At 39.5% G+C, this 12,491-nt stretch overlaps 1 protein-coding gene across 7 annotated transcripts in view; it reads left to right on the top strand.

Moving 5' to 3' along the window:
* PAQR5 (progestin and adipoQ receptor family member 5) overlaps nt 1–12,491 on the top strand; it is an 81,545-nt gene that overhangs the window by 42,998 nt on the left and 26,056 nt on the right. For 3 of the 7 annotated variants that reach the window (XM_070269616.1, XM_070269602.1, XM_023654732.2), the window contains one exon: nt 10,735–10,903. The exons of the other annotated variants lie outside the window; for them this stretch is intronic. In XM_070269616.1, coding sequence (XP_070125717.1) covers nt 10,841–10,903 — 63 coding nt within the window. In that variant the 5' untranslated portion in view covers nt 10,735–10,840. Of the gene's footprint in view, nt 1–10,734; nt 10,904–12,491 lie in introns of those variants that run through there. 7 annotated transcript variants of the gene reach the window in all.

The raw sequence follows: 12,491 nt of genomic DNA, 5'->3' as shown, positions 1-12,491 counted from the left end.
CCTTCCTTCTGCTGATTTTGGGCTTTATTTTTTCTTTTTTTTCTAGCTCCTTTAGGTATGTTGTTAGATTGTTTATTTGAGGTTTTTCTTGTTTTTGAGGTAGCCTTGTATTACTATAAACTCCTTTCTTAGTGCTGCTTTTGTTGTATCCCATAAATTTTAGTATGTCATAATTTTCATTTGTTTCCAGATATTTTTTGATTTCTCCTTTGATTTCTTAATCAACCTACTAGTTGTTCAGTAGCATTTTGTTTAATCTCCACATATTTGTGGCTTTTCCACTTTTCTTCTTATAGTTGATTTTTAGTTTCATACTGTTGTGGCTAGAAAAGATATTTGGTATTATTTCAATTTTCTTAAATTTATTTAGACTTGGTTTGTGGCCTAATATGTGACCTATCTTGGACGATGTTCCATGTGCATTTGAAAAGAATGTGTATTCTTCAGTTTTTGGATGGAGTGTTCTGTATATATCTACCATGTCTATCTGGTCCATTGTGTCACAATAAGGCCAGTGTTTCCTTATTGATCTTCTGTTTGGATGATCTAACTATTGATGTAAGTGGAGTGTTAAAGTCCCCTGCTATTATTGTGTTACTGTCAATTTCTCCTTTTGTGTCTGTTAATAATTGCTTTATGTATTTAGGTGCTCCTATGTTGGGCACATAGATATTTACAACTGTTATATCCTCTTGTTGGATTGTGCCCTTTACCATTATGTGGGGCCCTTCTTTGTCTCTTGTTACAGTTTTCATTTTAATGTCTATTTTGTCTGATATAAGTATTGCTACACCAACTTTCTTTTCATTTCCATATGCATTAAGTATCTTTTTCTATCCCTTTACTTTCAGTCTGTGAGTATCTTTAGGTCTAAAGTGTGTCTCTTCTATGTAGCATATATATGAGTCTTGTTTTTTTATCCATTCAGCCACCCTGTGTCTTTTGTTTGGAGCATTTAGTCCATTGACATTTAAAATAGCTATTGATAAATATGTACTTATTGCCATTTTGTTACTTTTTTTCCTGCATGTTTTTGTAGTTCTTCTCTGTTCCTTTCTTCTTCTCTTGCTCTCTTCCCTTGTGATTTGATGGCTTTCTTTAGTATTACATTTTTTTAGTATTAACTTTTAGTATTTTTTTTTATTGTGATAAAATATACTTAACATAAAATTTACCATCTTAATCTTTTTTTTTTTTTTTCTGTGAGGAAGATTGGCCCTGAGCTAACATCTGTTCCCAATCTTCCTCTTTTTGCTTGAGGAAGATTCACCCTAAGCTAACATTTGTGCCAATCTTCCTCTATTTTGTATGTGGGACGCTGCCACAGCATGGCTTGATACATAGATCTGCAACCAGGATCCGAATTTGCTAACCCTGGGCTGCCAAAGTGGAGTGCGCAAACTTAACCACTAAGCCACTGGGCCAGCCCCCATCTGAATCATTTTTAAGTGTACAGTTCAGTGGTACTAAATATATTCACATTGTTGTGCAACCATTACCACCATCCATCTCCATAATTCTTTTTATCTAATAAAACTGAAACTCTATACCCATTAAACACTAACTCCCCATTTTCTCCTCCCTCCAGTCTCTGACAACCTCCATTATGCTTTCTGTCCTTATGAGTTTGACTACTCTAATACCTCATACAAGTGGAATCATATAGTATTTGTCTTTTTGTGACTGGCTTATTTATTTTACTTAGCACAATGTCCTCAAGGTTCATCCATGTTGTAGCATATGCCAGAATTTCCTTCCTTTTTAAGGCTGAATAATATTCCATTGTATGTGTATACCACATTTTGCTTATCCATTCCTCCATCGATGGACATTGGGTTGCTTCTGTGTTTTAGCTGTTGTGAATCATGCTGCTATGAACATAAGTGTACAAATATCTCTTTGAGACCATGCTTTCAATTCTTTTGGATATATACCTAGAAGTGAAATTGCTGGGTCATTTGGTAATTCTATTTTTAATTTTTCGAGGAACCACCATACTCTTTTGCACAGTGGCTGTACCATTTTACATTCCCACCAACAGTTCACACGTGTTCCGATTTCTCTACGTCTTTGGCAACACTTGTTGTTTTTTGATTTTTTGCTAGTAGCCATCCCAATGAGTGTGAGGTGGTGTCTCATTGTAGTTTTGATTTGCATTTCCCTAATGATTAGTGATGTTAATCATCTTTTTATGTGCTTATTGGCCATTTGTATATCTTCTTTGGAGAAATGTCTATTCAAGTCTTTTGCTCATTTTAAATTGGGTCATTTGTCTTTTTGTTGTTGAGTTGTAAAAGTTCTTTATATATTCTGGATTCAAATCCCTTATCAGATATATGATTTGCAAATATTTTCTCCCATTCTCTGCATTGTCTTTTCACTTAATTGATGATATCCTTTGAAGTACAATCATTTTAAATTTTGATATTATCTATTTTTTTCTTTTATTGCTTCTCTTTTGGTGTCGCATCTAAGAAATCTTTGGCTAACCCAAAGTCATGAAGATTTACTACTGTATTTTCTCTAAGAATTTTATCTCTTATATTTAGGTCTTTGATCCATTTTTGAGTTAACTGTTGCATGTGGTATGAGATAGGAGTCCAACTTTATTTTTTTATCTGGGTATCAAGTAGTTCCAGCACCATTTATTGGAGAAACCATTCTTTCTTCATTAAATTGTCCTGGCACCTTTATTGGAAATCACTTGAGTGTAAATGTGAGGTTTATTTCTGGGCTGTAAGTTCTATTCCATTGATCTATTTGTCTATTCTTATGCCAGTACCACACTGTCTTCATTACTTTAGATTCGTAGTGAGTTTTGAGAAATGTGAGCCTTTCAACTTAGCTCTTCTTTTTCAAGATTGTTTTGGCTATTCAGGTTCCCTTGCATTTCCATATGAATTTAAGGATCGACTTGTCAATTTCTGCAAAAAAAAGGCAGCTGGAACTTTGATAGGGGTTGCATTGAATCTCTTGATCAATTTGGGGAGCATTGCCATGTTAACAGTATTAAGTTGTTTTTTTTTTTTTTTTTTTGAGTAAGATCAGCCCTGAGCTAACATCTGCCGCCAATCCTCCTCTTTTTGCTGAGGAAGACTGGCCCTGAGCTAACATCCGTGCCTATCTTCTTCTACTTTATATGTGGGATGCCTGCCACAGCATGGCTTGACAAGAGGTGCATAGGTCTGCACCCGGGATCCAAACTGGCAAACCCTGGGCTGCCGAAGAGGAATGTATAAACTTAACCACTGCCCCACCGGGCCGGCCCTCACAGTATTAAGTTTTTTTGATCCATAAACATGGGTTGTGTTTGCATTTATTTAGGTGTTCTATAACTTCTTTCAGGGATGTTTTGTATTTTTCAGTGTATAGGTCTTGCACCATTACAAAAATTTGTTAAATTTAGTCCTAAGTATTTTATTATTTTTGATTCTGTTGTAAATAGAATTGTTCCCTTAAATTCATTTTCAGATTGTTCATTGCTGGTATATAGAAATAAAACTGAGTTTTATATATTGATCTTATATTTGGCAACCTTGCTGCACTATTTTATTAGTTCTAATAGTTTTTTAGTGGCTCCTTTAGGATTTCTCATATGTAAGATCATGTCATCTGCAAATATAGTTTTGCTTCTTCCTTTCCAACCTAGATGCCTTTTATTTCTTTTCCTTGTCCAGCTGACCTAGCTAGAACCTCCACTATGATATTGAATAGAAGTGGTGAGAGCAGACACTTTCATCTTGTTCCTGATCTTAGGGGGAAAGCTTTCCATTTTCCACCATTAAGTATATTAGCTGTGGATTTCTCATGGATGGTCTTATTGGGTTGAAGGAGTTCTATTGCTGTTTCATTGAGCGTTTCCTTATCATGAAAGAATATTGGATCTTGTAAAATGCTTTTTCTGCATCTGTTGACATTATCAGGTGGTTTTCATTTTTCTCTCTTTTCTTCTTGATTAATCTTGTCAGTTTGTCTTTTTTTTTAATATTTGAAAAGAGGCAGGTTAGGGTTCAGTGTAGCCTCTCTGTTGTGTATTTTGTATCTCTAACATCTGTTATTTTTATTATTTTCTTTCTACTTTGGGTTTATCTTGCTGTTCCTGCTGTAACTTCTTAAGTTAATCACTCTGCCTTCTAATGTAAGCAATCAGGCATAGATCTTTCCCTCTATCACTTTAATTTCAGTCCACATGTGCTGTTCTAATTAATTTCTGATTTCCATTTTAATTCCTTATGTGACATATGATTACTTAGAAGTGTGTATTTTTTTACTTCCCAAATGTATGGAGGTTTTTTTTGTTTTTTGTTTTGGTTAGTAAGATTGGTCCTGAGCTAACATCTGCTGCCAATCTTCCTCTATTTTGTATGTGGGATGCTGCCACAGCATGGCTTGATGAGCAGTGTGTAGGTCCCCACCCGGGATCCAAATCTGTGAAGCCTGGGCTGCTGAAGCAGAGCATGTGAACTTAACCACTACGCCACCAGGCCAGCCCCTGTATGGAGTTTGTATATTATTGATTTAACTTAATTGATTGTGGTTTAAGAATGCCCTCTGTGTTTTTCCAGTCCTTGAAATTTGTTCAGACTAGCATAATGGCCTAGCATGTGACCAGTTTTCATGAATCTTCTAAGTATACCTGAAATAATATATAATCTCCAATTGTTGGGGGCAGTATCTCATATATGTTCTATAAGATCAAATATTTTCATATTACTAATTTTGTTCTGCCTGATCTATCCATAATTGAAATGTGTTAAAATCTTCTACCATGATGGCAGATTTGTGAATTACTCCTTGTAGATGTCATTTTTGCGTTATGTATTTTGAGCCTATGTTGTTTAGGAACATTAAGTTACCACTGTGATATGTTCCTGGTGAAGTAGATTTTGTATTATTTTGTAGTGATTCTCTTTATATCTAGTAGTGCTTTTCATCTTAGAATCAGTCTGATGGTTGCATAGTGACTCTAGCCCTGTTGTTTTGTTATTCGTCTGGTTTATTTCTTTTTTCCCTTTGACTTTTAATCCCTCCTTGTCCTCATATTTTAACTGTGTCTCGTGTAAGTGGCACATAGTTGGATCTTGTCTAGTTTGACAATATTTGTCATTTAACTGGACAGTTTAGTCTGTTTATATTTATAGTGACTATTGATATATTTGCGTATATTTTGATCATCTTATGTGCTTTTCATTTGTCCTGTTTCCTCTTTGGCTGTCCTATCCTTTCTTGCTTTCTTTGTATTGAGTTTTACCATCTTGTTTTCTTTTTTTCTTTTAACATTCTGTTTTTCTCTCCACTTGTTTTATAATTAATATCTAGAAGTATGTTCTACATTTGTTAGTTTAGTGGCTACTCCAGCTATTTTAACATGAATGACTATACTAGGCAGGAAGGGCTAGGCTATGCTGAGTTTAAAAATTCCTCCAGATAGCCGATGACTTAACATGGCAAAGGTTCATTTCACACTCACGTTACAGAGCTAAGTGCTCAGTGGGGAGCTGTGAGGGACCCAGGCAGATGGAAGGTCTGCCAGCTTCTGGACCGTGTTGCCTCCTACTTCTCCACAGAAGGGGGAGAGAGAAAGATGTCTCAGGTTGGGTTCCCGAGAAACAGACTCTGAGACAAAGGTTCTCATGCAGGAAGTTTATCAGGGAGTGTTTTCAGGAACAACACCTGTAAGGAAGTGAGGGAAGCAGGGTTAGGTAGAAGGAGAAGTTGCGTCAGAGGCCGCAGCTGATCACAAAGAGCACTGTGGAATGGAGTTGGCCCAAATGAGAAAAGGAGGCCAGGACTTTGTATCCATCATCACTGGATATGTGCTGTCCTGGGCAGGGAGTATAATGTGGTCAAGGGCAGAGGCCTTTGGCCAAAATCATTCCTCATCGATGGATGAGTGGCTTAGTTCTGAAGGGGGCAAGAATTCCCTCCTAAGTGCATCATGGTATCACTGCAGAAGGCATACTGTTTTTAACTGCCCTGGCCTAGAAGTAACATTAACCAGAATAGTCATGTGGTCCTAACCTAACTGCAAGAAAGTCTGAGAAATGTAGGAAAACACGTGAAATATTTGGTGAGCACCAACTGTCTCTACTATCCTAACATAACTTCTTGGATCTGAGGACTGGTGACTTTCAACAATTCTAGACGTTTATCAATTATCTCTTCAAATATCATAACAAAACCTTATGTTTTCTTCTTCTGGAGAAATACTCTCTTTCTCTTATTTGCTAGTTCATATTTTCTATCTCTTAATTTCTCTGGACTGCATTCTGGATATTTTCTATGGATCTGTTTTCAGTTGACTAATTTTCTCTTCAGCTAGATCTAGTTTGTTATTTATCCTTTCAGTGATGTTTTATTTCAATTAATTTTTTAATTTCTAAAAGTTACATTGAGTTCTTTTCAAATCTATTTCTTGTTCATATTTTGAAGCTATTTCTTTAGACATATCAAACATAGTTATTTTATATTTTAGTATCTATTCTTTGAGCTCTCTTTCTGCTATTGTTTTTACTGTTTCTCATTCATGATATTTTGTTTCCAAGTGTGTCCATGCTTGTATTAAAATACAAATTCTTCAGAGAAGATTTATATTTGCTTTTTTTTCTTTTTTGCTGAGTAAGATGCACCCTGAGCCAACATCTGTGCCAGTCTTCCTCTATTTGTATGTGGAGCACACTGAACTTAACCACTAGGCCACAGGACTGGCCTCTATATTTGCTTTTGTTTCTTACCTAATGGAGCTACAAAACTTTGAGCTCTATTTATTTGTAACCAATTTAATTTTTCCACCTGAGATGTTTTGGACCACAGAAGTAGTGTAGATTTGGATCACAAACCCATATGAAGGCATGCTGTTGGTTTTGAATTCTTGGGAGAGATTTTTTCAGAGTGACGTCTTGTTGTCTTCTTCTGCCTGGTGGCATTTATTTTACATTCACTTGTCTTTTGAGTCCTAGCCGTAGTGGTGAGGGCTCCTGTTAGATTCTCTGCCTTTGATGGCCTGAGGTTTCATCTCTTATTTACAAAGTCTGGCAGCAGAAACTCTAGGGTGAAGGCAAGGACCTCACAGGTTCCTGGTTTCCCTTTGTTGGGGGCTTCATGACTTCCTTGCTTTTGCACTATCTTGCTGATACATTTATCCAGTATACAATGCAGGCTTCATCCAGCATTTTTATTGTTTGATCCTTCATGACATCCAACTCACCATCATTCTACAAGAACGCAAAATCATTCTTACAGGTCCTTCCTTCATCGCTCTGGGTCCAGTGATCTCTTCCTTCTGAAAACTTGGCTAACACTTAGTATTTCCATAAACTGTTTGTAGCACTCCTTGGTTCCACCTGGCTGTTGCAAGGAAGCATGCGTGGGCTTTGCAGTCTAACAAACCAGATGGTGCATCTCGGTTCTGCTGTTTCTATGGCCTTGGAGACTTCATCTCACTGAGCTTCAGTTTCCTCATCTGTAAAATAGGGTTGACAACCCCTACCTTGCAGTGCTCTCATGATGATCAAGTGAAACCAGGCCTGCCCCTACCAGGTGCTGGGTGTGAATCAGGAGAACAGACAGAGGCCACAGACCGTATGTCTCAATATGCAAAAGTCACAAATGAAGCTAACAGACAGTCACGTAAATTCTACCCTCAGAAATATCCCTTCATCATGACAAAAAACAATATGTAAGCCTCTGATTTTTATACAGCTAAGTAAGCAAAATATCAAAGACAACTAAATTTCATTATTATTGCACATGTCTGGATGTTGTATCAATAGATCAGTGATGTTTGGATGAGTAATAAGATAACATACATAATTCATAAATTATTACTTGTTCATTCTGTAAATTTAATTTTCTTGCCTTCACTTCAGCAAAATTTTTGAGTTATATTGTTGTAATCAACATTATCACATAATTTGTGTTCTATTAACAGTGATGCCAAATTAGCCCATTATTCTTGAGTCACTGTGGTTCTTCGGTCTTTTTTTTAGATTAATTTTATTGGAGAGAAACTTCTGCTGAGTTTCTGCTTAGTTCTGCTGATGTAGAGAAACTGGAATTATCAAAAAAATTCTTAAAGCCATATTTAGAATCAGGAATGAACTATAAATTTTACATATCAAGTTCAAACATGGTCATGAGGTTTATATTATAATTATAATTCGGCAGAAAAATTGTTAAATATTTTAATTTAATATGGATCACCATCTTTTATATTGCTGTTTTCACTCTCTTAAAACACTATCTAGATCCGTATAGTACTTACTTGATTTTTCTTTTTTCAGGAAAAGAAAGATATTACAAAGAGAATTGAAAATAGCAGTATTTTGCTCAGTCAAAATCATACCTCAATCTAAATGTGCAGAAAAATAATTTCTATAGAAATTAACTTCTGAATTATTTGTATATGAATCTCCTCTTTCATGGTCCACAGACATTTTCGTTTCCTTTTTTTGAATTTTATTTTATTGGAATGTCATTTCTGTTGCATGTTTCACATGTGGCTTCTTGGTTTAGAAAAACCCTAGACATATTTAAAATAATAAATATGTATTTTCAATCCCTTTAAAAGTGAAATAGCCAAGCCTAGATTTTTGTGTAGGCTTCTTTGTAACCACATCCCACCACGATATCCCATAACAAATGTCTGTGAAGAGCTCACTCAGCTTCAAAATTAATGCCATCTCCCAGCAAAGATGGGATTTGCTCTGCATCTGAGGACCTTCTGTTGTTTCACTGAGTTCTTCAGTCATCTTGTATCCTGTCTAAATTAGATCGACGTGTTTAACGGCATTTATTCGGTATTCCCATCGCGTGAGTAAGAGCAGTTTATGGTCGAATTTGATAGGCATTTCAGCAAGATGTTCCACATTGGGAAGGATTCAGATTGTCGTTTAACCTTTCACTTGTTCCAGAGGAAGTCATCAATTCTCCTAGTAAGAAATTGAAACCATGTGCTGCCATTTCCAGCTCTAAGAATGCTTTTGAACTTTTGGTCAAATTCTGACCTTGTATTCGTTTTTCATAGTTGCCGTAACAAAGTACCACAAATTTAGTGGCTTGAGAAAGAAGATAAATGTATTCTCTTACAGTCCTGTCGGTTCGAAGTCTGACATGTGTCTCACTAGCTAAAATCAATGTGTTGGTGGGGGCTCTTGGGGAGAATCTCTTTTCTTGCCTTTTCCACGTTCTAGAGACCACCCACATTCCTTGGCTTCTGGCCCCTTCCTCCATCTTCAAAGCCAGCAATGTTGCATTTCTCGACCATTTTTCCATAGTCACATCTCCCTCTTCCACTTGTAAGGATCTTTGTGATTATATTTGGTCTACCTGGAGAATCCAGATCATCTCCTATTTTAAGGTTAGCTAATTAGCAACGTTAATGCTGCCTGTGACCTCAGTTCTCCTTTGCCACAAACCTAACACATTCACAGCTTCTGCCGATTAGGATATGGATAACTTTGAGGGGCATTATTTTGCCTACCTTAGACTTTCCAGTCATGTTATGCTGTTATCACAAGCTTGCCCAGGGCAGATTTTAAAATCAGCGCCTAAAATTGAAAATCCTTTTCCTAGTTCATCAAGACTGTTTTTACAAAAAATGTAAAACCGATGGAATGCTCCATTGTTTCAACTTCCTCACTTCTGTAGCTCAACACCCTGTACGGTGCTAGTCTTGCAATGGGACTTCTCATCCTCGTACACCCTATATGAACTGAGGAATATTTACTTTTAAAAACATTTTGAGTGTCTTTTTTTTTTCACTTTATTGTTCATTAAAGTACTAATATCCTTTGAATCCTTCATCCTAGATAGTGATTAATTTGTTTCATTACTTTTTATCCATCTTATATGTTCGGCCAGAAGAAATTTACCGTTGTCTTTTAAATTTTCCATCATCTTCTATAAATATTGTGTAGCATGAATGAAAAACATCTTTATGCTGGACTGAAGATTGGATGCTTAGCTTTTAAAGAACATCACACCAATGTTCTAAATTGGCGTTTACTTGGAATTGCTTAATACCAACAATAGTTGGCTATTAATTCAAGCTTTTTACAGTTCTAGTAATTCCTTGTGAGTTGAACACAGGTGATGTTTTATGCTCTTTTGATTGAGAACCTAAGTGTTCTCTCGTGCCAGGTGTAAGCATGGTCCATCCTGCATGAGACAGTGGCTTGGTGTCCACCCCAGTGCAGGCACACTGCGGGCAGTTACTCAATGATGGCTTGTAACTGATGGAGCAATTCGTGGCCTGCCCTCTTCCCTCTCCATTCTTTTCATGCCTTCTGCCCGCAAGCACCTCACCAGGCTCCTTGCTGGCCTAACTGCCCCCTGCCCTGGCTTTTCATGCCCATATCTTTGGGTGTATCTTGTCCCTCTTACCTAAAGGGAACCTTCCCTTTTGTGAAGAACTGGATTCTGGGCACGGAGATGATGGCTGGGTGCTGAGGCAGCTGCAGCATCCGCGTGCTCTGGAGCTTGTTAGAAATGCAGCCTCTCACCTCAGCCTGGCCAAACTGCAGTGGGAGCCCCATGGATCTGCACACACCTGCAGAAGACACTTTGAGAGGCTCTGGCTTAGAGCTCAGTCAGCTCAGGCTGCCCTTACAAAGTGCCACAGCCTGGGGGGCTCACACAACAGAAGTTTATTTTCTTACAGCCCTGGAGGCCAGAAGTCCAGATCAAGGTGCTGGCAGGGTTGGTTCTCCTGAGGCCCCTCTCCTTGCCTTTCAGATGCCACCTCGGTGCCTCTTCACAGGGTGGCGCGTGCATACCCTGGTGTCTCCAGATTTCCTCTTCTTATGAGGACCCCAGGCAGATTGGCTTGGGACCCGCGCTAATGGCTGCATCTTCACCTAAGCACATCTTTAAAGACCCTGTCTGCCAACAGTCACATTCTGAGGTACTGGGGTTTGGCCTTCAACATAGGAATTTTGTGGGGGACACCATTCAGCCCATAGCACCGCTTTAAAGAAGAAACTGAGGTTCAGAAAAGTGTGTAACAGTCAAAATCACGCCACGACCCAGATGAGAGCTTCATCTCCAACAGAGTCCTTCTGGTTGGTGGCGATGACAGGGTAAAATGGAGTCTGAGGTTTGCATTTAGGATTCAGCTTGGCTGCCGCTGCTTCTGGGAACTTGGATAAATGCCATCACCTCCCCAGGCCTTAGTTTCCTTTTCTGTGAAATGGGGACATTAAAGGCACCCCCTCGCAAGGTCATGAGGATTCCTTGAGATTTGGACGGGAAATGCAGATGACCACCTCACCCCACTCTGCCTCTTCCCTTTGCCTGCTAGCAAAATCCACTTGCTCTTACCACCAGCCAGAGTGCCCACTTATCTTCCCCAGGTGATTTGCAGTTTAATAGCTAGAAAAACCAGGGGTTTAAACGGTCGTGGTGGAATTTCAGGCATCAGCTGGCAGGTGCACAGGGTCCTTCCTGGAAGCTGGGCCTGTGGCAGGCACCAAAGGAGCCCCGTGACGTGCCCCCCGCCCCGGTGCCTGGGGCTCTCGCTTCTGAATAATAGGCTGTGCACAATTTGATTTCATTTCGGTCTAAATTGCCCAGCCCGCAACCAGGGATGCAAGGCGGAGTCCTACAAATCAATTCGGCTGTGCAAATAAGCCGGCGCCTGCTAACCTGAGGGTGTTTAGAAATGAGGCCCAGCTTCAGAGTGTTAAGGCAGTGATTGCAATTTGCCTTTTGGGGTCAAACTGGCTGTGAATGCAAAATTGCTTTCAAACGTTTTGTTTGTTGTTTAGATTTGTGTAGCATGCGTTGAGATGGGCTCTGTGCAAAGCCGTTGGCTAAGGCGAGATTGGGAAGATGGAGAGAATGTGTCTCCTTCCCCTTCTCAGAGGGGCTCCAAGCTGGAGTACACCTGGCATTGTGGCCTAAAACCCGGGGTTCAAGTCCAGGGGCCCGGGTCCAGGCAGGTCAGAATGTTGCCGGTCTGGGACCAAGGGACTCCCTTTCTCTTATCCATCCTATATCCATCTAGCCTCTTTTTTGGAGGGGCTGCTTTAAATCTTGCCCCTATGGCATGGTTAATGGGGTTCCCATCCACGTCCGGGGTCAGGATAGCGGGTCAGAGCAAGGCAGCTTCTTTTAGTCTGGTGGTAAGGTGTCCGCCCATGTCTGGGGCCAGATTCTTAAGTGTGGTCACGTTGTCCAGTTTGCAGATTTCCTGGACCCTTTGCTCTGCTCTGGCTTTGACTATGTCACCGTCCTCTCTTGCCTCCCAGAATGCAGGGCCCAAAGAGAGAAGGACAGAGGTCACTCTCTGAGTGACCCTGGGCAAAATATAGGTGGTCTCCCCCTCTGGCTCCTGACCATCCCCAGCCCACCTCTGTCATCACTGTGTCCGGGCTGTCCTGCAGCCCCACCCTGCTTCCTCCCTGTGGACCACCACCCCTACATGCCCAGGTTCTGCAGGCCTCTTGTCATGGGCTCGCCTGCTACATAGGAGTAATCATTCATATGAAGGA

The sequence above is a fragment of the Equus caballus genome, chromosome 1 (genome assembly GCF_041296265.1).
Source record: "Equus caballus isolate H_3958 breed thoroughbred chromosome 1, TB-T2T, whole genome shotgun sequence".
Taxonomy (NCBI): Eukaryota; Metazoa; Chordata; class Mammalia; order Perissodactyla; family Equidae; genus Equus; species Equus caballus.
Note: the sequence above shows the minus strand (reverse complement) of the source record. Positions and strands in the feature narration are given on the sequence as shown.